The 26,276-nt window shown below is 52.9% G+C and overlaps 1 protein-coding gene across 2 annotated transcripts in view; it reads left to right on the plus strand.

Moving 5' to 3' along the window:
* Positions 1-26,276, plus strand: part of LOC142311000 (WASH complex subunit 2-like) — a 236,907-nt gene that overhangs the window by 30,298 nt on the left and 180,333 nt on the right. For both annotated transcript variants that reach the window (XM_075348954.1, XM_075348955.1), the window contains exons 5-7: positions 9,089-9,182; positions 11,077-11,147; positions 12,471-12,518. In XM_075348954.1, coding sequence (XP_075205069.1) covers positions 9,089-9,182; positions 11,077-11,147; positions 12,471-12,518 — 213 coding nt within the window. The remainder of the gene's footprint in view (positions 1-9,088; positions 9,183-11,076; positions 11,148-12,470; positions 12,519-26,276) is intronic.

Below are 26,276 nucleotides of genomic sequence, written 5' to 3' on the forward strand. Positions count from 1 at the left end.
TTCGGCCCTCAGCCAGATCCCAATCCTCCTCGTCCAACAGGCCACAGAAGAGCCAGAGGAACTCTTCTGCATGGCGGTCTAAGTCATGTCATCCAAAGACCGCCGGAGGCACCGTCTCCAAGGCGGCCTCCTCATGACTTTCGGCCTCCCCAAACCGCATCCTCGGTCGGTGGCAGGCTCTCCCGCTTTTGCGACGCCTGGTGGCCACATGTCAAAGACCGATGGGTGAGAGACATTCTGTCTCACGGTTACAGGATAGAGTTCAGCTCTCGTCCTCCGATTCGTTTTTTCAGAACATCTCCGCCCCCCGAGCGTTTCGCCATTGGGGACGAACACCTTCAGTTTGTGGCACTGCCTTTCGGCCTGGCGACAGCCCCACGGGTCTTCACCAAGGTCATGGCATCCGTTGTGGCAGTCCTACACTCTCAGGGCCACTCGGTGATCCCGTACTTAGACGATCTCCTAGTCAAGGCACCCTCCCGGGTGGCATGTCAACACAGTCTGACCGTTGCTCTGGAGACTCTCCAGAGGTTCGGGTGGATCATCAATTTCCCAAAGTCAAAATTGACTCCGACCCAATCACTGACTTACCTCGGGATGGAGTTTCATACTCTCTCAGCGATAGTCAAGCTACCGCTGGACAAACAGCGTTCGCTGCAAACAGGGGTGCAATCTCTCCTTCGGGCCCAGTCACACCCCTTGAGGCGCCTCATGCACTTCCTGGGGAAGATGGTGGCAGCAATGGAGGCAGTTCCCTTTGCGCAGTTTCATCTGCGTCCACTCCAATGGGACATTCTCCGCAAATGGGACAGGAGGTCGACGTCCCTAGACAGGAACGTCTCTCTTTCTCTGGCAGCCAAGACCTCTCTTCAGTGGTGGCTTCTTCCCACCTCTCTGTCGAAGGGAAAATCTTTCCTGCCCCCATCCTGGGCTGTGGTCACGACGGACGCGAGTCTGTCAGGGTGGGGAGCGGTTTTTCTCCACCACAAGGCTCAGGGAACCTGGACTCCGACAGAGTCCTCCCTTCAGATCAATGTTCTGGAGATAAGGGCAGTGTATCTAGCCCTAAAGGCGTTCCATCGGTGGCTGGAGGGCAGGCAGATCCGCATACAGTCGGACAACGCCACGGCGGTCGCGTACATCATCCACCAGGGCGGCACTCGCAGTCGTCAAGCCTTCCAAGAAGTTCGGCGGATTCTGCTGTGGGCGGAGGCCACAGCCTCCACCATCTCCGCGGTTCACATCCCGGGCGTAGAAAACTGGGAAGCAGACTTTCTCAGTTGCCAGGGCATGGACGCAGGGGAATGGTCTCTTCACCCGGACGTGTTTCAAGAGATCTGTTGCCGCTGGGGAACGCCGGACGTCGATCTCATGGCGTCTCGGCACAACAACAAAGTCCCGGCATTCATGGCACGGTCTCAGGATCACAGAGCTCTGGCGGCGGACGCCTTAGTTCAGGATTGGTCGCAGTTTCGACTGCCTTATGTATTTCCTCCTCTGGAATGCTGCCCAGAGTGTTGCGCAAGATCAGGTCCGACTGCCGCCGCGCCATCCTCGTCGCTCCAGACTGGCCGAGGAGGTCGTGGTACCCGGACCTGTGGCACCTCACGGTGGGTGAACCGTGGGCGCTCCCAGACCGACCAGACTTGCTGTCTCAAGGGCCATTTTTCCATCTGAATTCTGCGGCCCTCAACCTGACTGTGTGGCCATTGAGTCCTGGCTCCTAGCGTCCTCAGGGTTATCTCAAGAGGTCATTGCCACTATGAGACAGGCCAGGAAACCAACGTCCGCCAAGATCTATCACAGGGCTTGGAGGATCTTCTTAGCCTGGTGCCCTGATAAGGGGTTTACCCCCTGGCCGTTTGCCTTACCCACTTTTCTTTCCTTCCTTCAATCCGGAATGGACAAGGGTTTGTCTCTCGGCTCTCTCAAGGGACAAGTATCGGCGCTTTCCGTGTTTTTTCAAAAGCGTCTAGCCAGGCTTCCGCAGGTCCGCACGTTCCTGCAGGGAGTTTGCCACATAGTCCCACCTTACAAGCGGCCGCTGGAACCCTGGGATCTAAACAGGGTTCTACGGGCTCTTCAGAAACCACCTTTTGAGCCGCTGCGGGATGTCTCTCTATCACGTCTTTCGCAGAAGGTGGCATTTCTAGTGGCAGTTACATCACTCCGAAGAGTGTCAGAGCTTGCAGCGCTGTCATGCAAAGCCCCCTTCCTGGTTTTTCACCAGGATAAGGTGGTTCTGCGTCCGGTCCCGGACTTTCTCCCTAAGGTGGTGTCCCCTTTTCATCTCAATCAGGATATCTCCTTACCTTCATTTTGCCCTCATCCAATTCACCAATGTGAAAAGGATTTGCATTTGTTAGATCTAGTGAGAGCACTCCGGATCTACGTGTCTCGCACGGCGCCACTGCGCCGTTCTGATGCGCTCTTTGTCCTTGTCGCTGGCCAGCGTAAGGGGTCGCAGGCTTCCAAGTCAAACTTGGCTCGGTGGATCAAGGAACCGATTTTTGAAGCCTACCGTTCTTCTGGGCTTCCGATTCCTTCAGGGCTGAAAGCCCATTCTACCAGAGCCGTAGGGGCGTCTTGGGCATTGAGGCACCGAGCTACGGCTCAGCAGGTGTGTCAGGCGGCTACCTGGTCTAGTCTGCACACTTTCACGAAACACTCAGGGCATACCTATGCTTCGGCAGATGCCAGTCTAGGTAGGCGAGTCCTTAAGGCGGCGGTTGCCCACCTGTAAGAGGGGGCCGTTGTCGGCTCTTTTTATCGGGGTATTCTTTTACCCACCCAGGGACTGCTTTGGGACGTCCCAATTGTCTGGGTCTCCCAATGGAGCGACAAAGAAGGGAATTTTGTTTACTTACCGTAAATTCCTTTTCTTCTAGCTCCTATTGGGAGACCCAGCACCCGCCCCTGTTCCCTTCGGGCTGTTTGTTCTTTTGTGTACACGTGTTGTTCATGTTGAATTGTTCTTTTGGTTCATGGTTTCAGTTCTCCGAACATCCTTCGGATTGAATTTACCTTAGACCAATTTATAAGTTTCCTCCTTCCTGCTTTTGCACCAAAACTGAGGAGCCCGTGATGCACGGGGGGGTGTATAGGCAGAGGGGAGGGGTTACACTTTTTAAAGTGTAATAGTTTGTGTGGCCTCCGGAGGCAGAAGCTATACACCCAATTGTCTGGGTCTCCCAATAGGAGCTAGAAGAAAAGGAATTTACGGTAAGTAAACAAAATTCCCTTCTTCTCACATCCCTATAGAGAATGAAAGGTTGGATGCCTAAAAGCCGCTCCAATCACTCCGTTTTTAAAGAAAAGATAAAAGTTCCCAATTCTGCAGATTGATGCAGGTATCAGCAGTCACCTATCCTGCATGAAAAATCTTTTAAAATCAATTCTTTTTTGATATGCTTATTAACCTCTTCTTGACATTGGACGTACTGGTACGTCCTATGTTGCTGTGCGTTCCCGCAAATGGACAAACCGGTACATCTTGGCGATCATGCAGGCACAGGAGCTGTGCACATGTAGTCGCCTCCGGGATCTTTGCTTAAAGGGAACCTGTCAGCAGAAATTTCACCCAAAACCTAAAAGATTCCCCCTCTGCAGCTCCTGGGCTGCATTCTAGAAAGGTCCCTGTTATTATTGTGCCCCATGTGAGACCAAAATAAAGAGTTTATAAAGTGGTACCTTTTTGTATTCAGATACTGTAAATGTGACACGGGGCGGGCTCTCTGGCGTCCGTTATTCTGCCCCCTGGTCCTGTATGCCTTCCCCTATTGCTCCTTTCCATAGCTGATACACCGCCCACTGCTCCAGCCATCCCCGCGCACGCCCAGTGCCAGTCTCACGGGACTGAGCAGTGTGACCGCTGGTGACGTGTGCGCAGGCAAGTGATTATGGGCGGGGCTGTGATTGTTATCAGCAAGTACCCGCCCATAATCTCGTGAGCGCGCAAACCTCACCAGCGGTCACACTGTGCTCAGGGTAGATACTAGACTGTATGGGCTGCTTCCAGGGATGACGTCCCTTTTGTCACGTGATAGGGGCGTGTTCAAAATACTATCACGTGACTTCTTCACGCTGCTCGGGTTCCCAGCTTGAGGACTCTCTGGAGGACGAGGCGGACGTCGCAGCTCAGGGTTCTGACCCTGACGTCGCCCTTAACCTTGATACACCTGAGGGGGACGCATTAGTGAATGATCTTATCTCGTCCATCAACCAGGTGTTGGATCTCTCTCCCCCGCCTCCTACTGTGGAGGAGTTGGCGTCTCAGCAGGAGAAACACCAGTTTCGGTTCCCCAAACGTACACGTAGTGCGTTCTTCGATCACTCTAACTTCAGAGACGCTGTCCAGAAGCCCAGAGCGGTTCCGGACAAGCGCTTTACTAAACGCCTCACTGACACGCGTTACCCCTTCCCCGCTGAAGTCGTTAAGGGGTGGGCTCAATGTCCAAAGGTGGATCCTCCAGTCTCTAGATTGGCGGCTAGATCTGTGGTATCGGTGGCAGATGGCTCATCGCTAAAGGATGCCACTGACAGGCAGATGGAGCTCCTGGTGAAGTCCATCTTTGAGGCCACGGGCGCGTCTTTTGCCCCGGCCTTTGCAGCCGTGTGGGCACTCCAAGCTATCTCGGCTTGTCTGACTGAGATTAATGCTGTCACACGTAATTCTGCTCCGCAAGTTGCGTCTTTGACTTCTCAAGCGTCAGCTTTTTCTTCCTACGCCATGAACGCAGTCCTAGACTCGGCTAGCCGTACAGCTGTGGCATCCGCTAACTCTGTGGCAGTCCGCAGGGCCATGTGGCTGCGCGAATGGAAGGCAGACTCGGCCTCCAAGAGGTTCTTAACCGGTTTGCCGTTCTCTGGCGAACGCTTGTTTGGCGAACGATTGGATGAGATTATTAAGGAATCCAAGGGAAAGGACTCCTCCTTACCCCAGTCCAGACCTAAGAGACCTCAACTACGGAAAATACAATCGAGGTTTCGGTCCTTTCGTCCCTCCGCCAAGCCCCAATCCTCTTCGTCCAGCAGGCAGGAGAAAGGCCAGAGGAACTCCTATGCGTGGCGGTCCAAGTCACGCCCCCAAAAGGCCGCAGGAGGCACTGCCTCCAAGGCGGCCTCCTCATGACTCTCGGCATCCCCTAACCGCATCCTCGGTCGGTGGCAGGCTCTCCCGCTCTGGCGACGCCTGGTGGCCACATGTTCAAGACCGATGGGTGAGAGACATTCTGTCTCACGGTTACAGGATAGAGTTCAGCTCCCATCCTGCGGCTCGTTTCTTCAGAACCTCTCCGCCCCCCGCTCAGGCCGACGCACTTTTTCAGGCGGTGGACGCTCTGAAGACAGAAGGAGTTGTGACCCCCGTTCCCCTTCAGGAACGTGGTCGCGGCTTTTACTCCAACTTGTTCGTGGTGCCTAAAAAGGACGGATCATTCCGTCCCGTTCTGGACCTCAAACTGCTCAACAGACACGTGAGAACCAGAAGGTTTCGGATGGAATCTCTCCGCTCGGTCATCGCCTCGATGTCACAAGGAGACTTCCTAGCATCGATCGACATCAAAGATGCTTATCTCCACGTGCCGATCGCACCCGAACATCAACGCTTCTTGCGTTTCGCCATCAGGGACGAACCCCTTCAGTTCGTGGCATTGCCTTTCGGCCTGGCGACAGCCCCACGGGTTTTCACCAAAGTCATGGCATCCGTCGTGGCGGTCCTACACTCTCAGGGCCACTCGGTGATTCCCTACCTAGACGATCTCCTAGTCAGGGCCCCTTCTCGGGTGGCGTGTCAACACAGCCTTACAGTCGCTCTGACGACTCTCCAGCAGTTCGGGTGGATCATCAACTTCCCAAAATCCAAGTTGACACCGACCCAATCACTGACTTACCTCGGGATGGAGTTTCATACACAGTCAGCGGTAGTCAAGCTACCGCGAGACAAACAGCTTTCTCTGCAGGCAGGGGTGCAATCACTTCTTCGGAGTCAGTCACACCCCTTAAGGCGCCTCATGCACTTCCTGGGGAAGATGGTGGCAGCGATGGAGGCAGTGCCGTTCGCGCAATTCCATCTACGGCAGCTCCAATGGGACATTCTCCGCAAATGGGACAGGAGGTCGGCTTCCCTCGACAGGAACGTCTCTCTTTCCCTTGCAACCAAGACGTCACTTCAGTGGTGGCTCCTTCCCAACTCTCTATCGCAGGGAAAATCCTTCCTACCCCCAACCTGGGCTGTGGTCACCACGGACGCGAGCCTGTCAGGGTGGGGAGCGGTTTTTCTCCACCACAGGGCTCAGGGAACCTGGACTCCGATAGTCTTCCCTTCAGATCAATATTCTGGAAATAAGGGCAGTGTATCTAGCCCTATTGGCTTTTCAGCGGTGGCTGGAGGGCAGGCAGATCCGTATCCAGTCGGACAACGCCACTGCCGTCGCATACATCAACCACCAAGGCGGCACTCGCAGTCGTCAAGCCTTCCAGGAAGTCCGGCGGATTCTGCAGTGGGTGGAAGCCACAGCCTCCACCATCTCCGCAGTTCACATCCCGGGCGTAGAAAACTGGGAAGCAGATTTTCTCAGTTGTCAGGGCATGGATGCGGGGGAATGGTCTCTGCACCCAGAAGTGTTTCGAGAGATCTGTCGCCGCTGGGGAACGCCGGACGTCGATCTCATGGCGTCACGGCACAACAACAAAATCCCGGCATTCATGGCACGGTCTCAGGATCACAGAGCTCTGGCGGCGGACGCGTTAGTTCAGGACTGGTCGCAGTTCCGACTGCCTTATGTGTTTCCTCCTCTGGCGATGCTGCCCAGAGTGTTACGCAAGATCAGGTCCGACTGCCGTTGCGCCATTCTCGTCGCTCCAGACTGGCCGAGGCGGTCGTGGTACCCGGATCTGTGGCATCTCACGGTGGGTCAGCCGTGGGCGCTTCCAGACCGCCCAGACTTGCTGTCACAAGGGCCATTTTTACATCTGAATTCTGTGGCCCTCAACCTGACTGTGTGGCCATGAGTCCTGGCTCCTAGCGTCTTCAGGGTTATCTCAGGATGTCATTGCCACCATGAGACAAGCCAGGAAGCCAACGTCCGCCAAGATCTATTACAGGTCTTGGCAAATCTTCTTATCCTGGTGCTCTGCTAACGGTTTCTCTCCATGGCCGTTTGCCTTACCCACTTTTCTTTCATTCCTCCAATCCGGAATGGACAAGGGTTTGTCACTCGGCTCTCTCAAGGGCCAAGTATCGGCGCTCTCCGTATTTTTTCAAAAGCATCTAGCCAGGCTTCCGCAGGTCCGCACGTTCCTGCAGGGAGTTTGCCACATAGTCCCACCTTACAAGCGTCCGCTGGAACCCTGGGATCTTAACAGGGTGCTAACGGCTCTTCAGAAACCACCTTTCGAGCCGCTGCGGGATGTCTCTTTATCACGTCTTTCACAAAAGGTGACCTTTCTAGTGGCAATTACATCACTCCGGAGAGTGTCTGAGCTTGCAGCGCTGTCATGCAAAGCCCCCTTCCTGGTGTTTCACCAGGATAAGGTGGTTCTGCGTCCGGTTCCGGAATTTCTCCCTAAGGTGGTATCTACTTTTCATCTCAATCAGGATATCTCCTTACCTTCATTTTGCCTTTATCCAATTCACCAATGTGAAAAGGATTTGCACTCTTTCGATCTGGTGAGAGCACTCCGGCTCTACGTGTCTCGCACGGCGCCCCTGCGTCGTTCAGATGCGCTCTTGTCCTTGTCGCTGGCCAGCGTAAGGGTTCGCAGGCTTCCAAGTCAACCTTGGCTCGGTGGATCAAGGAACCGATTCTTGAAGCCTACCGTTCTTCTGGGCTTCCGCTTCCTTCAGAGCTGAAAGCCCATTCTACCAGAGCCGTGGGCGCGTCCTGGGCATTGCGGCACAGGGCTACGGCTCAGCAGGTGTGTCAGGCAGCTACCTGGTCTAGTCTGCACACTTTCACGAAGCACTATCAAGTGCATACCTATGCTTCGGCAGACGCCAGTCTAGGTAGGCGAGTCCTTCAGGCGGCGGTTGCCCACCTGTAAGAGGAGGGCCGTTCGGCTCTTTTTATTGAGGTATTCTTTTACCCACCCAGGGACTGCTTTTGGATGTCCCAATTGTCTGGGTCTCCCAATGGAGCGACAAAGAAGGGAATTTTGTTTACTTACCGTAAATTCCTTTTCTTCTAGCTCCTATTGGGAGACCCAGCACCCGCCCCTGTGCCCTTCGGGCTGGTTGTTCTTTTGTGTACACATGTTGTTCATGTTGAATTGTTCTTTTGGTTCATGGTTCAGTTCTCCGAACATCCTTCGGATTGAATTTACCCTAGACCAATTTATAAGTTTTCTCCTTCCTGCTTTTGCACCAAAACTGAGGAGCCCGTGATCCACGGGAGGGTGTATAGGCAGAGGGGAGGGGTTACACTTTTTAAAGTGTAATACTTTGTGTGGCCTCCGGAGGCAGAAGCTATACACCCCAATTGTCTGGGTCTCCCAATAGGAGCTAGAAGAAAAGGAATTTACGGTAAGTAAACAAAATTCCCTTCTTTTTCCTGAGTCTTGCCTTGTGGCTAAGCAATACTGTATAGCCATATATGACGTAATGCCCCGCTCAGCATAAATTGTACAACACATTTTATTGCCATTGTTACCCGTTTCCCCATGTGAAAATGGACAATCTGGGGCTAAAACCAAAATGTTAGTGGTAAAAATGCAATTATGTTTTCTTCGCCTCCCAATGTTATAAAATTGTGAGGCCCACGTGGTGTCAATATGATCACTGCACCCCTAGATGAATTCATTGATCGGTGTAGTTCGTAAAGTAGGGTCACTTATGGGGGTTCTTCTTTTCTGGCATCTTAGGAACTTTGCCAATGTGACATAGCACCCCAAACTATTCCAGCAAAATCAGCAGTGCAATATGGCGCTGTTTCCATTCTTCGCTTCGCACTGTCTCAAAAGTTGTTTTCAACCACATATGATGTATTCGTAAACTCAGGAGAAATTTTTTAAGAACACTGTGGAGTCTGAAGTTTTGATTTGCTAAAACAAATGCATCCGAATAACAAGTTTCTGTCTGGTTTGTTTTCAGGATTTATACATAGATCGCCCGTTACCGTATTTAATTGGCTCCCAGTTATTCATGCAGCAAGAGGATGTAGGTCTCGGGGACCTGTCAAGTGAAGGTAATATTTTTGTGCATGTATTACGGTATCTACCCATAGGAGAGATTAACATACACTTTGTTAAAGGGAACCTGTCACATGTTCTTTGCAGGCCGATCTGTGGACAGCACGGTATAGAGAAGAGAAGCTGAGCAGGATGATATGTTTGTTGAAAAACAATCAGTATAACTTATGAATTCATTATTGAAGTCCACTATGCTTGTATGTAATGAGTCCAGTGGACGGACATACTAGTGATTGACAGCCATCTATGCATGCACAGTCATAACGGGAAGACTGTCTGCACTTAGTAGGACCGCCCACTGGACTCATTACATAAAATGCAGATTTTAATTAAACTTATCTTACAAATACATATATCGATCTGATCAGCTCCTCCTTTATAACATCCTGCCTACAGATCAGATACCCTTTTCAACATGACAGGTTCCCTTTAAGAGATTTTGTCCTGTTTACTACTCCAATGCACATGAAACCTTCCAACTTTCTTATCTATATAAGGATGTGTCTCTCCGTCAATGGCAGCTGTCATGGGAAGGAAATGTATGCCAATTTTCAACATGCCTGAAATGAACTGATCAGCTGATATGTGCCGCTAATCCGCACCAAAATCCGCATGCGGTATGTTGCGTATTGGTGCGGATTTGGTGTGGAATTGCCGCAGGTTGTTCCTTGCGGGATCTCACAGTTCTCCCCGTTCCTGCTGTCCGTGGTGCTGAAGTCTCCAGGACGTGCTTTTGTCCCGCGCGGCTGCCTCCGGCGCTCTGCTGTTTGCGGGTCAGCTGTGCACTGCATAACTGCATATGCATGAGCGGCCTGGAAGCAGGAGAGCAGTGTCCGGTGGCAGCCTCGCAGGAAGGAGAAGGGGAGTATAAGATCAGCGGTGACTTCAGTCAGCTGATGTGCAGTGACCGCTGGAGTCCTCCACCTGTCACTGCAAAGCACATGAGTGAAGTTACCGCTGATCCCAGCGTCTCACTTCACTTGCGTCCTGACCCTCACAGTGAGCAGTTATGGTCTATGGCGCTCACTGTGAGTGCCAGGTGTAGCAGAGCTGGAAGCGTCATGGGACATCTTGTGGATCACGTCAGACCTGGAGGGCTGTTATTAGGGGTTAATAAAGTGGTGAAAGAGGGGGCTTTTTTGTCTTTTATTTCAAATAAAGGCTTTTTGGGGTATTTGTGCTTATTTACTTTCACTTACAGTTTAGTGATGAGGGGGTGTCATATAGACGCCTGCCATCACTAAACTAGGACTTAGTGTCAGTTATGGGCTGATGCCATTAGCTCCTTCATTACCCCGATTGCCACCGCATCACGGCAACGGGAAGAGCCGTGAAAATCCGGGACTGTCGCATCTAATGGATGCGGCAATTCCGGGCGGCTGCTGGCTGATATTTTTAGGCTGGAGGGCTCCCCATAACGTGGGGCTCCCCAGCCTGAGAATACCAGCCCCCAGCTGTGAGGCTTTATCCTGGCTGGTTATCAAAATTGGGGGGGGACTGCACTCCGTTTTTTTTTTAAATTATTTATTTTACTGTACGCTATAGACCCGCCCACCGGCGGCTGTGATTGGTTGCACCGAGACAGCTGTCACTCAGCGTGGGGGTGTGTCTGCCTGCAACCAATCACAGCCACCGGTGAGCAGGGAAGGAGTGAATACGAGATTCAATAATGAGCTGGCTCTGGAAGATGAGAGAGCCGCCGCGGGAGCAGTGTGACAGCCGCCCGGTCATCGGTGAGTATGAAGAGCTTGCTCCTACCCTTTTGGGGCAGATTCTGTTCTCCATAAACTTTATATGGGTAGCAGCATCTGGCCAGAGACCGGGGATCAATCCTCCGTGTGGGATTCTTGTACAGCGCTTATTACTCATGATGCTTTTCTGTTCCCACAGAAGGGTCTGTAGAAAATGATCGGGGGAGCGCCATTGACAGTGAGGAGGAAGAGGACAAAGATAATGATGAGGTATTATTTTGTTTTTCCTTTATCGCTTACAGCTTGGTCACCATGTCCCCTGTGCTGACGTTTGTAGGAAACATTATTATCTGTCTTATGGCTGCCTTACTGTGGCCTGTTCTCACAGTTTGCCTTTCTTTTCTGACCTATAATAACCATGTGGAAGAAGATCACTGATAACTGCAGTTATCATTATTAATCCTGTTACCATGAAAATAATAATCTGTGCGGGCATAGCCAGTGAGGCTGAAGGCTTAGGTGCTGGGGAAGGCCGCATCCACACCATGAGTTTTTCACCTCCCTATTTGTTGCCAAAACCAAAAGGGGAACAATCAGATGAAAAGTATAATAGAAACATGTCACCACTTCTGTATTTATCACCCACTCTTGGTTTTGGGTACAAACACTGAGGTAAAAACTCACCAAATACTCAACGTGTGTATGTGATCTTAACAGTCGGGGTGCTAAAAAACCATTCTTGTGTGCTGAAGGTAGAGCAAAATATTGTAATGTGCAGGTTTGAGGAAAGGTTAAAGACTGCCTGTGTATTACAGTACTTTGCTCTACCCTCAGCAGGGCAGAGCAAAGTTTGTGTGTGCAGGAGTGCAATGGAGAGCACTGTGTGGATGACTTGGACATGTCATTCACATAAAGCAAGGTCACGCCGGACCCGAGAGCAGCGACGTCCATCAGAGTGCCCCACGGGTGAGTAGGTGACAGGTTCCATTTTAAGATAAAAATCCAAAGCAGAAAATGCATTTGTAGACACATGTTTGAGTGTGCTTGCTCCTCATTAGAGCAAAGCAGGTTGTCTGGTTTGCCTGGATGAGAGTGACAGAAAACAAAATCTTTGGCCTGGGTGAAGCCAGGCTACATCTCTGGTTATCAGTGACACTCTATAAATGTAAATTTTGCTCGTTGTGAAGCATTGCTGTCAGCCTAGCAAGGAATGACTGTGGGCTATAATGACCCTCCTCGGTGGCTGTTAGATCTAGTGAAGGGTTTGTACATCTTTAAAAATATTCAGCCTCTGAATCGCTCTCTGATTTAGTGTTCATTCTATTACTAATCTGATCTCTGCACCAGATTACACAGTTTTGTTATGCAGACGTATTACCGCACTGCTGTGACTGTGATGCCGACACCCCTCGCTGTTACTTCCTGAAGACATTTGCTTTTTATGCAGTATTGGAGCAGTGTATACCTGGTTTTGTCTTTATTTGTCCAGTGTTTGCTGTAGTTCACGTTTTCATGTCTTTTCTTACTGTTTGTATAACGGATTATTGGTTTTTTTGTAATGTTAACCAAAATATTAATTGTTTCCACCCACAGGAGTCAGAAGAAGACTTTGGCAACAACTCAGATGAAGAAAAGAAACCAGTGAGATATACTTTTTATGTTTTAATGTTTGTACATTAACGGGGTTCTCCGGTGAAGGAAAAGTCTCATCTATCCACACGTTGATCGGTCGGGGTCCGACCTCTGAGATCTGCACCAGCACCAGTCTCCAGAATGGGGGCACTTTTAGGTAGTCCCCCTGTTCAAACCGCTGCTACACTCCTTCCCGATGGCTGACCAGCGCTGCACTCCTCTTTGTGTCAGCCACACAGAGATGAATGGAGTGGGGCTTGGCATCTCCGTTTTGTAACTGGGATAAAATTTTCCTGTTTGCAACAAAGTCCCGATTCTGTCGATCATTATTAGTCCCTGCAGTTGGACCCCAACTGGTCATTGTCTGTCATCTGGATAAGTGATAACTTGTTTTCATCAGACATCCCCCTCTAAGACGATACAAGGCTACGTTCACAGTAACGTCACAATTCCATTTTATCGGATTGAAACGTTGACGTTATAACAGATCCCATATTGATCCTTTCTTTGTCGCTCCATTGGGAGACCCAGACAATTGGGTGTATAGCTTCCGCCTCCGGAGGCCACACAAAGTATTACACTTTAAAAAGTGTAACCCCTCCCCTCTGCCTATACACCCTCCCGTGCATCACGGGCTCCTCAGTTTTATGCTTTGTGTGGAAGGAGGCACACATCCACTCATCTTCTCATTTTAGTTATATCGGATGGAAGAAAAGTGGGCCCCCACGGGGCCCCCGGCATGTTCCCTTCTCACCCCACTTTGTCAGCGGTGCTGTTAAGGTTGAGGTACCCATTGTGGGTACAAAGGCAGGAGCCTCATGCCGTCTCCTTCACCATCCCTTAGCGGCTCTGGGAGAAGTGGGATCCTGAGCGGTCATCCAGTCATGGGACCGTGCTCCCTCCGCAGCCCCTGGGGGAATCTGTCGGACAGGAGTTTGTTTATCCTCAGGGACCGGGCCCTGCATCACTAAGGTACTCTGTACCCCCATGGGGGATGTGCATGGAGCGCCTACATCCCGGACGCTGCAGCAGCTGCTTTTTTGTGACGGCCGGCGGACTTCCGCGCCGACCGCGCCTGTTTGTCGGCCGCGGTATTAAATTTAGTCCCCGGCTTCAATTGCGGCCTAGTAGCAAAACTCCCGCCCCCGGGCCTGTCTATCAGGGATAAGGGCGGGACTGCCGACCTGACGTCGGCTGTGAGGGCCAGGGCATCCTGTATGTTCCTCCCCCCTTCACTGATCACTGTGGGGACTCCAGATTCACGCACTTTTTCTAACGCCGCCCCCGGCTTCTCTCCTCCCATGAGAGCTCCGGCAGCCATTTCTTTGGCATTCTGCCTGTGGAAGATTTCCTGGAAAGAGCTCTGCAACGCTGGGAGACCTAAGGCAGGGAATCTGGAGGACACACACTCCGCTTTTTAGCGGTCGGTAAGCCACACCGGTCACCCGGTGCTGGTCCCCTCAGGGTGCCGGAATAGATACTATATATATTTATATATTTCTGTTCGGTCGGGCTGTATACCCTCCCCATATACCCTCAGTGATCACTCTCCTAGGAGACAACAGCATGTCGTCCACAAGGAGCAAGGGGGCCAAGACACAGGGTTATTTTGCGACCTGTACCTCTTGTGCGGCTAAGTTACCTGCAGGTTCCACCTACCCTCACTGTGAGCAATGCTCAACCCCTGTTTTGCTTCCACAACCAGAGCCTCGGTCACTAGTGGGCCCCTCGGCTCAGGTAGAATCCGTTGCTCTCCCTGTCCAGGCGGCAGGGACAGAGTTTGCAGTTTTTGCTGAAAAACTCTCTGAGTCACTCTCACATTCCATGGCTCAGTCTATGGACAAATGGTCTGCCAAGCTGCTTGAAGCCTTGCAGTCCAGACTGGTCCCTACACAGGCCCTGGGCCCTGTTGGATCTTCACCCCCAGGCCCCTCTCTGCCCGCGCCGCAGCATGTTCCCAGGGGGGGGCCCTAGGTCTCATGTGGAGGACTCCGGCCCGGACCACAGTCCCAGACCGGCTAAGCGGGCACGCTGGGAATCTTCCCCGACTTCTTCACGCTGCTCAGGTTCCCAGCGTGAGGACTCTCTGGAGGACGAGGCGGACGTCGCAGCTCAGGGCTCTGACACTCTGACGCCATAGTAAATGATCTTATCTCGTCCATCAACCAGGTGTTAGATATCTCTCCCCCACTGCCACCCGTAGAGGAGTCAACTTCTCAGCAGGAGAAACACCAGTTTCGGTTCCCTAAACGTACACGGAGTGCGTTTTTCGATCACTCTAACTTCAGAGATGCTGTCCAGAAGCCCAGAGCAGTTCCGGACAAGCGCTTTACTAAGCGCCTTACTGACACACGTTACCCCTTCCCTTCTGACGTTGTCAAGGGTTGGGCTCAATGTCCCAAGGTGGATCCCCCAGTCTCTAGATTGGCGGCTAGATCTGTGGTATCGGTTGCAGATGGATCATCGCTAAAGGATGCCACTGACAGGCAGATAGAGCTCCTGATGAAATCCATCTATGAAGCCACGGGCGCGTCTTTTGCCCCGGCCTTTGCAGCCGTGTGGGCACTACAAGCTATCTCAGCTTGTCTGGCTGAGATTAATGCGGTTACACGTAATTCTGCTCCGCAGGTTACGTCTTTGACTTCCCAGGCGTCAGTTTTTTCTTCCTATGCCATGAACGCAGTTTTAGACTCTGCTAGCCGCACAGCGGTGGCATCCGCTAACTCTGTGGCAGTCCGCAGGGCCATGTGGCTGCGCGAATGGAAGGCAGACTCGGCTTCCAAGAGGTTCTTAACCGGTTTGCCGTTTACTGGCGACCGATTGTTTGGCGAACGATTGGATGAGATTATTAAGGAATCTAAGGGAAAGGACTCCTCCTTGCCCCAGTCTAAGCCAAAGAGACCTCAGCAACGACAGATACAATCGAGGTTTCGGTCCTTTCGTCCCTCTGCCAAGCCCCAATCCTCTTCGTCCAGCAGGCCGGAGAAAGGCCAGAGGAACTCCTATGCGTGGCGGGCTAAGTCACGCCCCCAAAAGGCCGCAGGAGGCACTGCTTCCAAGGCGGCCTCCTCATGACTCTCGGCATCCCCGAACCGCATCCTCGGTCGGTGGCAGGCTCTCCCGCTCTTGCGACGCCTGGTGGCCACATGTTCAAGACCGATGGGTCAGAGACATTCTGTCTCACGGTTACAGCATAGAGTTCAGCTCTCGTCCTCCGACTCGTTTCTTCAGAACATCTCCGCCCCCCGAGCGAGCCGATGCACTTTTTCAGGCGGTGAACGCTCTGAAAACAGAAGGAGTTGTGATCCCTGTTCCCCCCCAGGAACATGGTCGCGGCTTTTACTCCAACTTGTTTGTGGTGCCAAAGAAGGACGGCTCGTTCCGTCCCGTTCTGGACCTCAAACTACTCAACAGACATGTGAGCACCAGACGGTTTCGGATGGAATCTCTCCGCTCTGTCATCGCTTCAATGTCACAAGGAGACTTCCTAGCCTCGATCGACATCAAGGATGCTTATCTCCATGTGCCGATCGCACCCGAACATCAACGCTTTTTGCGCTTCGCCATCAGGGACGAACACCTTCAGTTCGTGGCATTGCCTTTCGGCCTGGCGACAGCCCCACGGGTGTTCACCAAGGTCATGGCATCTGTTGTGGCGGTCCTACACTCTCAGGGGCACTTGGTGATTCCCTACTTAGACGATCTCCTGGTCAGGGCACCCTCTCAGTTGGCGTGTCAAAACAGCCTTTCCGTCGCTCTGGCGACTCTCCAGCAGTTCGGTTGGATAATCAACTTCCCAAAATCCCAGTTGACACCGACCCAATCACTGACGTACCTTGGGATGGAGTTACATACTCAGTCAGCGGTAGTCATGCTACCGCGGGACAAACAGCTTTCTCTGCAGGCAGGGGTGCAATCTCTTCTTCGGGGTCAGTCACACCCCTTGAGGCGCCTCATGCACTTCCTGGGGAAGATGGTGGTAGCGATGGAGGCAGTGCCGTTCGCGCAATTCCATCTGCGGCCACTCCAGTGGGAAATTCTCCGAAAATGGGACAGGAGGTCGACTTCACTCGACAGGAACGTCTCTTTCCCTTGCAACCAAGACGTCACTTCAGTGGTGGCTCCTTCCCAACTCTGTCGCAGGGGAAATCCTTCCTACCCCCCACCTGGGCTGTGGTCACGACGGACGCGAGCCTGTCAGGGTGGGGGGGGGGGGGGGGTTCTCCACCACAGGGCTCAGGGAACCTGGACTCCGATAGTCATCCCTTCAGATCAATATTCTGGAGATAAGGGCAGTGTATCTAGCCCTATTGGCCTTTCATCGGTGGCTGGAGGGCAGGCAGATCCGAATCCAGTCGGATAACGCCACGGCCGTCGCTTACATCAACCACCAAGGCGGCACTCGCAGTCGTCAAGCCTTCCAGGAAGTCCGACGAATTCTGCAGTGGGTGGAAGCCACAGCCTCCACGATCTCCGCAGTGTACATCCCGGGCGTAGAAAACTGGGAAGCAGATTTTCTCAGCCGACAGGGCATGGACGCGGGGGAATGGTCTCTTCACCCAGACGTGTTTCGAGAGATCTGTCGCCGCTGGGGGACGCCGGACGTCGATCTCATGGCGTCACGGCACAACAACAAAGTCCCGGCATTCATGGCCCGGTCTTAAGATCACAGAGCTCTGGCGGCGGACGCATTAATTCAGGATTGGTCGCAGTTTCGACTTCCCTATGTGTTTCCTCCTCTGGCGATGCTCCCCAGAGTGTTGCGAAAAATCAGGTCTGACTGTCATCGCGCCATTCTCGTCGCTCCAGATTGGCCGAGGCGGTCGTGGTACCCGGATCTGTGGCATCTCACGGTGGGTCAACCGTGGGCGATCCCAGACCGCCCAGACTTGCTGTCTCAAGGGCCGTTTTTCCATCTGAATTCTGCGGCCCTCAACCTGACTGTGTGGCCATTGAGTCCTGGCTCCTAGCGTCCTCAGGGTTATCTCAAGATGTCATTGCCACTATGAGACAGGCCAGGAAACCAACGTCCGCCAAGATCTATCACAGGTCTTGGAGGATCTTCTTATCCTGGTGCTCTGACAAGGGTTTTACTCCCTGGCCCTTTGCCTTACCCACTTTTCTTTCATTCCTTCAATCCGGAATGGACAAGGGTTTGTCTCTCGGCTCTCTCAAGGGACAAGTATCGGCGCTTTCCGTATTTTTTCAAAAGCGTCTAGCCAGACTTCCGCAGGTCCGCACGTTCCTGCAGGGAGTTTGCCACATAGTCCCACCTTACAAGCGTCCGCTGGAACCCTGGGACCTCAATAGGGTGCTAACGGCTCTTCAGAAGCCACCTTTCGAGCTGCTGCGGGAGGTTTCTTTATCACGTCTTTCGCAAAAGGTGGCATTTCTAGTGGCAGTTGCATCGCTCCGTAGAGTGTCGGTGCTGGCAGCGCTGTCATGCAAAGCCCCCTTCCTGGTTTTCCACCAGCATAAGGTGGTTCTACGTCCGGTCCCGGAATTTCTCCCTAAGGTGGTATCCCCTTTTCATCTCAATCAGGATATCTCCTTACCTTCATTTTACCCTCATCCAGTTCACCAATGTGAAAAGGATTTGCACTCATTAGATTTAGTGAGAGCACTCCGGCTCTACGTGTCTCGCACGGCGCCCCTGCGCCGTTCAGATGCCCTCTTTGTCCTTGTCGCTGGCCAGCGTAAGGGTTCGCAGGCTTCCAAGTCAACCTTGGCTCGATGGATCAAGGAACCGATTCTTGAATCCTACCGTTCTTCTGGGCTTCCACTTCCTTCAGGGTTGAAAGCCCATTCTACCAGAGCCGTGGGTGCGTCCTGGGCACTGCGGCACCGGGCTACGGCTTAGCAGGTGTGTCAGGCAGCTACCTGGTCTAGTCTGCACACTTTCACGAAACACTATCAGGTGCATGCCTATGCTTCGGCAGACGCCAGTCTAGGTAGGCGAGTCCTTCAGGCGGCGGTTGCCCACCTGTAAGAGGGGGTCGTTTTCGGCTCTTTTTATCGAGGTATTCTTTTACCCACCCAGGGACTGCTTTTGGACGTCCCAATTGTCTGGGTCTCCCAATGGAGCGACAAAGAAGAAGGGAATTTTGTTTACTTACCGTAAATTCCTTTTCTTCTAGCTCCTATTGGGAGACCCAGCACCCGCCCCTGTTCCCTTCGGGCTGTTGTTCTTTTGTGTACACATGTTGTTCATGTTGAATTGTTCTTTTGGTTCATGGTTTCAGTTCTCCGAACATCCTTCGGATTGAATTTACCTTAGACCAATATATAAGTTTCCTCCTTCCTGCTTTTGCACCAAAACTGAGGAGCCCGTGATGCACGGGAGGGTGTATAGGCAGAGGGGAGGGGTTACACTTTTTAAAGTGTAATACTTTGTGTGGCCTCCGGAGGCAGAAGCTATACACCCAATTGTCTGGGTCTCCCAATAGGAGCTAGAAGAAAAGGAATTTACGGTAAGTAAACAAAATTCCCTTCTTTTGCTGACTACGCTGTGAAAGTGGCTGTAGGGGATTTGAGTATGATTGCTGCTTTCTTCTCCAAGAGAGCAAAACCTGTCCATGGTTCTGTGCAGCTCTCCTGATCTAATGGTATAGGTGGCACTGTTGGGCTGTAAGCTTGTATCGTGCACTTAAAGGGAACATGTCACTACATTTTCCCTATGCAAGTAAAACTACCACCTTCTGCAGCTCCTCGGCTGCATTTTATGAAGGTGTGCTTTGTATCTGGCCCCCTTTTCACACCGCAAAAACAACTTTATAAATATTACCTTAAATTTTTTAGTAGGGCCTAAAGGACGGGCTCTCTTTCTCCTTCGTTCCCCCCTCCTGCCACTGTACGCCGTCCCCTGTGTTGATTTGAATTGATGACGACGGTCCCGTCATCCTCCACGCTGTGCCGAATTCTCGCGCATGCGCCGTTATCGAGATTATGGGCGGGTACTAGCATGACGCTGGTGAGGTCATGCACAGCGCTGCCCATAATCTCGTGCCTGAGCAAATACATCCCAGGCGCGCACGAGGGATAGTTTGTGCACAGGCCCGCGCTAGTGGCCTACAATAACGGCGCATGCGCGAGACTTCGGCACAGCGTGGAGAATGACTGGACCGTCTTCATAAATTCAAATCATCACTGGGGACGGCGTACAGCGGCAGGAGGGGGGAACGAAGGAGAAAGAGAGCCCGCCCTTTAGGCCCTACTAAATAATTTACATACGAAAAGGTAATATTTATAAAGTTGATATTGCGGTCTGAAAAGGGGGCCACATACAAGGCACACCTTCATAGAATGCAGCCGAGGAGCTGCAGAAGGGGGTAGTTTTAGTTGCATAGGGAAAAATCTGGTGACAGGATTCCTTTAATGGATCTGTATGTCTGGCACCTACAAGGCTGCTTTCACACTACGTTTTTTTTAACATGCATCATGAACGTTTTTTTGCTGTAAAAGCGGATCCTGCTTTTACAGCAAAAAAACGCATGTGTTATTTTGCAGGATCCTGTCACTTTAAGTTTATGGGCGGGCATTTGAGTCATGTGATTGGTAGTCAGTGGAACTGAACGTGATAGACTGGGAGCAGGCATCTGACAGCTGCGGAGGCTCTAACCAAGGTAAACATCGGGTAACTAAGAGAAGCGCTTTGCTTGGTTACCTGATATTTACCTTGGGTACGAGTGTTCGCAGCTCTCGGGCTGGGTGAGAGAGAGACAGAGAGGGAGGGGGAGAGAGAGACTGATCACCCGAGGCTAGTTTCTGGGAATGCTCAGTAGAGCAAGCAGGATCCTGTATATCAGCATGCCAGCGTTCACATGCGTTTGCGTGCAGTATAGTCAGGATCCAGCAATTTGCAGTATTTGGACGCAGCTCATAAACGCTACAAGTAGCGTTTTTGAAAAATGTTAAACTGCAACTCGCTGGATCCTCACTATAACGCATGTGAACGCATGTATTTGCACTGGATCCGTTTTTGCGTTGAAAAAAAACATTCAGGACGCATGTTTAAAAAAACATAGTGTGAAAGCAGCCTTACCTGTGTGCATTTCTATTACTAAGCAACCTCCATCAATGATCGGTATGAGAGTGGTTTTCCCATCAGTATTTTGCCCCTGTGCTGCCCCCACCTTTATCCTGGGGGTCTGCTGCGTCCTTTAGTGCATTAGTATTGTGACCTGGGGTTGGTAAACATGGCCGCCTTTTTTCAGTGATAATGTTGCAGCCTAATTGAAATGATTGATCCTGATCTGCAGTATTACTCACAGCCTATGGGAAGGTGTCACTGATTCTTTTTAATACAATAGTCTTGTTTTCTTTGTCGCTCCATTGGGAGACCCAGACAATTGGGTGTATAGCTTCTGCCTCCGGAGGCCACACAAAGTATTACACTTTAAAAAGTGTAACCCCTCCCCTCTGCCTATACACCCTCCCGTGGATCACGGGCTCCTCAGTTTTATGCTTTGTGTGGAAGGAGGCACACATCCACTCATGCATTCTCATATTAGTTATGTCGGTTGGAAGAAAAGAGGGCCCCCACGGGGCCCCCGGCATGTTCCCTTCTCACCCCACTACGTCGGCGGTGTTGTTAAGGTTGAGGCACCCATTGCGGGTACAAAGGCCGGAGCCTCATGCCGTCTCCTTCACCATCCCTTAGCGGCTCTGGGAGAAGTGGGATCCTGAACGGTCATCCAGTTGCTGGGACCGTGCTCCCTCCGCAGCCCCTGTGGGAATCTGCCGGACCGGAGTGTATTCAACCTCAGGGACCGGGCCCTGCAACTCTAAGGTACTCTGTATCCCCATTGGGGAATGTGCAGGAGCGCACCTTCTTCCCGGACGCTGCGGCAGCTGCTGAATTGAGAAGACCGGCGGACTTCCGCGCCGACTGTGCCTGCTTGTCGGGCGCGGTCTCAAATTTAGTCCCCGGCTTCATCGCGGCCTAGTCGCAAAAATCCCGCCCCCGGGCCTGCCTGTCAGGGGTAAGGGCGAGACTGCCGACCTGACGTCGGATGTGAGGGCTGGATCATCCTGCATGTTTCCTCCCCCCTCACTGATCACTGTGGGGACCCCAGATTCCCGCACTTTCCTGGCGCCGCCCACGGCTCCACTCCTCCCCTGAGATCTCCGGCAGCCATTTTTTGGGCATTCTGCCGGTGGAGGATTCTCAGGAACAGCTCTGCAGCTCCAGGGGACCTAAAGCTGGGAATCTGGAGGCACACACTCCGCTTGTTAGCGGTCGGTAAGCCACACCGGTCACTCGGTGCTGGTCCCCCCTAGGGTGCCGGAATAGATATATTTCTGTTCGGTCGGGCTGTATACCCTGTTTTTGCCCATATACCCTCAGTGATCATTCTCCTAGGAGACAACAGCATGTCATCCACAAGGAGCAAAGCTGTTAAGGCACAGGGGTTTTTTGCGGCCTGTACCTCTTGTGGGGCTATGTTACCTGCGGGTTCCACCTACCCTCACTGTGAGCAATGCTCGACCCCTGTTTCACTTGCTCAGCCGGAGCCTCGGTCACTAGTGGACTCCTCGGCTCATGTAGACCCCCCTGCTCCCCCTGTCCAGGCGCCAGGGACAGAGTTCTCCTCTTTTGCTGAGAAACTCTCTGAGTCACTTTCACAATCCATGGCTCAGTCTATGGACAAATGGTCTGCCAAGCTGCTAGAAGCTTTGCAGTCCAGACCGGTCCTTACACAGGCCCCGGCCCCTGTTGGATCGTCACCTCCAGGCCCCTCTCGGTCCGAGCCGCAGCGCGCTCCCAGGTTGGGCCCTAGGTCCCACGCGGAGGACTCCTGCCAGGACCACAGTCCTAGACAGGCTAAGCGGGCTCGCTGGGAATCTTCCCCGACTTCTTCACGCTGCTCGGGTTCCCAGCTTGAGGACTCTCTGGAGGACGAGGCGGACGTCGCAGCTCAGGGTTCTGACCCGGACGTCGCCCTTAACCTTGATACACCTGAGGGGGACGCATTAGTGAATGATCTTATCTCGTCCATCAACCAGGTGTTGGATCTCTCTCCCCCGCCTCCTACTGTGGAGGAGTCGGCGTCTCAGCAGGAGAAACACCAGTTTCGATTCCCCAAACGTACACGTAGTGCGTTCTTTGATCACTCTAACTTCAGAGACGCTGTCCAGAAGCCCAGAGCGGTTCCGGACAAGCGCTTTACTAAGCGCCTCACTGACACGCGTTACCCCTTCCCCGCTGAAGTCGTTAAGGGGTGGGCTCAATGTCCCAAGGTGGATCCTCTAGTCTCAAGATTGGCGGCTAGATCCGTGGTATCGGTTGCAGATGGCTCATCGCTAAAGGATGCCACGGACAGGCAGATAGAGCTCCTGGTGAAGTCCATCTTTGAGGCCACGGGCGCGTCTTTTGCCCCGGCCTTTGCAGCCGTGTGGGCACTCCAAGCTATCTCGGCTTGTCTGACTGAGATTAATGCTGTCACACGTAATTCTGCTCCGCAAGTTGCGTCTTTGACTTCTCAAGCGTCAGCTTTTTCTTCCTACGCCATGAACGCAGTCCTAGACTCGGCTAGCCGTACAGCTGTGGCATCCGCTAACTCTGTGGCAGTCCGCAGGGCCATGTGGCTGCGCGAATGGAAGGCAGACTCTGCCTCCAAGAGGTTCTTAACCGGTTTACCGTTTGCTGGCGAACGCTTGTTTGGCGAACGATTGGATGAGATTATTAAGGAATCCAAGGGAAAGGACTCATCCTTACCCCAGTCCAGACCTAAGAGACCTCAACAACGGAAAATACAATCGAGGTTTCGGTCCTTTCGTCCCTCCGCCAAGCCCCAATCCTCTTCGTCCAGCAGGCAGGAGAAAGGCCAGAGGAACTCCTATGCGTGGCGGTCCAAGTCACGCCCCCAAAAGGCCGCAGGAGGCACTGCCGCCAAGGCGGCCTCCTCATGACTCTCGGCATCCCCTAACCGCATCCTCGGTCGGTGGCAGGCTCTCCCGCTTTGGCGACGCCTGGTGGCCACATGTTCAAGACCGATGGGTGAGAGACATTCTGTCTCACGGTTACAGGATAGAGTTCAGCTCCCGTCCTGCGGCTCGTTTCTTCAGAACCTCTCCGCCCCCCGCTCAGGCCGACGCACTTTTTCAGGCGGTGGACGCTCTGAAGACAGAAGGAGTTGTGACCCCCGTTCCCCTTCAGGAACGTGGTCGCGGCTTTTACTCCAACTTGTTCGTGGTGCCAAAAAAGGACGGATCATTCCGTCCCGTTCTGGACCTCAAACTGCTCAACAGGCACGTGAGAACCACACGGTTTCGGATGGAATCTCTCCGCTCGGTCATCGCCTCGATGTCACAAGGAGACTTCCTAGCATCGATCGACATCAAAGATGCTTATCTCTATGTGCCGATCGCACCCGAACATCAACGCTTCTTGCGTTTCGCCATCAGGGACGAACACCTTCAGTTCGTGGCATTGCCTTTCGGCCTGGCGACAGCCCCACGGGTTTTCACCAAAGTCATGGCATCCGTCGTGGCGGTCCTACACTCTCAGGGCCACTCGGTGATTCCCTACCTAGACGATCTCCTAGTCAGGGCCCCTTCTCGGGTGGCGTGTCAACACAGCCTTACAGTCGCTCTGACGACTCTCCAGCAGTTCGGGTGGATCATCAACTTCCCAAAATCCAAGTTGACACCGACCCAATCACTGACTTACCTCGGGATGGAGTTTCATACACAGTCAGCGGTAGTCAAGCTACCGCGAGACAAACAGCTTTCTCTGCAGGCAGGGGTGCAATCACTTCTTCGGAGTCAGTCACACCCCTTAAGGCGCCTCATGCACTTCCTGGGGAAGATGGTGGCAGCGATGGAGGCAGTGCCGTTCGCTCAATTCCATCTACGGCAGCTCCAATGGGACATTCTCCGCAAATGGGACAGGAGGTCGGCTTCCCTCGACAGGAACGTCTCTCTTTCCCTTGCAACCAAGACGTCACTTCAGTGGTGGCTCCTTCCCAATTCTCTATCGCAGGGAAAATCCTTCCTACCCCCAACCTGGGCTGTGGTCACCACGGACGCGAGCCTGTCAGGTTGGGGAGCGGTTTTTCTCCACCACAGGGAAGCTGGACTCCGATAGAGTCTTCCCTTCAGATCAATGTTCTGGAAATAAGGGCAGTGTATCTAGCCCTATTGGCTTTCCATCGGTGGCTGGAGGGCAGGCAGATCCGTATCCAGTCGGACAACGCCACTGCCGTCGCATACATCAACCACCAAGGTGGCACTCGCAGTCGTCAAGCCTTCCAGGAAGTCCGGCGGATTCTGCAGTGGGTGGAAGCCACAGCCTCCACCATCTCCGCAGTTCACATCCCGGGCGTAGAAAACTGGGAAGCAGATTTTCTCAGTCGTCAGGGCATGGATGCGGGGGAATGGTCTCTGCACCCAGAAGTGTTTCGAGAGATCTGTCGCCGCTGGGGAACACCGGACGTCGATCTCATGGCGTCACGGCACAACAACAAAGTCCCGGCATTAATGGCACGGTCTCAGGATCACAGAGCTCTGGCGGCGGACGCGTTAGTTCAGGACTGGTCGCAGTTCCGACTGCGATGCTGCCCAGAGTGTTACGCAAGATCAGGTCCGACTGCCGTCGCGCCATTCTCGTCGCTCCAGACTGGCCGAGGCGGTCGTGGTACCCGGATCTGTGGCATCTCACGGTGGGTCAGCCGTGGGCGCTTCCAGACCGCCCAGACTTGCTGTCACAAGGGCCATTTTTCCATCTGAATTCTGTGGCCCTCAACCTGACTGTGTGGCCATTGAGTCCTGGCTCCTAGCGTCTTCAGGGTTATCTCAGGATGTCATTGCCACCATGAGACAGGCCAGGAAGCCAACGTCCGCCAAGATCTATTACAGGTCTTGGCAAATCTTCTTATCCTGGTGCTCTGATAACTGTTTCTCTCCATGGCCGTTTGCCTTACCCACTTTTCTTTCATTCCTCCAATCCGGAATGGACAAGGGTTTGTCACTCTGCTCTCTCAAGGGCCAAGTATCGGCGCTCTCCGTATTTTTTCAAAAGCGTCTAGCCAGGCTTCCGCAGGTCCGCACGTTCCTGCAGGGAGTTTGCCACATAGTCCCACCTTACAAGCGTCCGCTGGAACCCTGGGATCTTAACAAGGTGCTAACGGCTCTTCAGAAACCACCTTTCGAGCCGCTGCGGGATGTCTCTTTATCACGTCTTTCGCAAAAGGTGGCCTTTCTAGTGGCAATTACATCACTCCGGAGAGTGTCTGAGCTTGCAGCGCTATCATGCAAAGCCCCCTTCCTGGTGTTTCACCAGGATAAGGTGGTTCTGCGTCCGGTTCCTGAATTTCTCCCTAAGGTGGTATCTACTTTTCATCTCAATCAGGATATCTCCTTACCTTCATTTTGCCCTAATCCAATTCACCAATGTGAAAAGGATTTGCACTCTTTGGATCTGGTGAGAGCACTCCGGCTCTACGTGTCTCGCACGGCGCCCCTGCGTCGTTCAGATGCGCTCTTTGTCCTTGTCGCTGGCCAGCGTAAGGGTTCGCAGGCTTCCAAGTCAACCTTGGCTCGGTGGATCAAGGAACCGATTCTCGAAGCCTACCGTTCTTCTGGGCTTCCGCTTCCTTCAGGGCTGAAAGCCCATTCTACCAGAGCCGTGGGTGCGTCCTGGGCATTGCGGCACCGGGCTACGGCTCAGCAGGTGTGTCAGGCAGCGACGTGGTCTAGTCTGCACACTTTCACGAAGCACTATCAAGTGCATACCTATGCTTCGGCAGACGCCAGTCTAGGTAGGCG

This window comes from Anomaloglossus baeobatrachus, chromosome 5 (assembly GCF_048569485.1).
Source record: "Anomaloglossus baeobatrachus isolate aAnoBae1 chromosome 5, aAnoBae1.hap1, whole genome shotgun sequence".
In the NCBI taxonomy this organism is placed as follows: Eukaryota; Metazoa; Chordata; class Amphibia; order Anura; family Aromobatidae; genus Anomaloglossus; species Anomaloglossus baeobatrachus.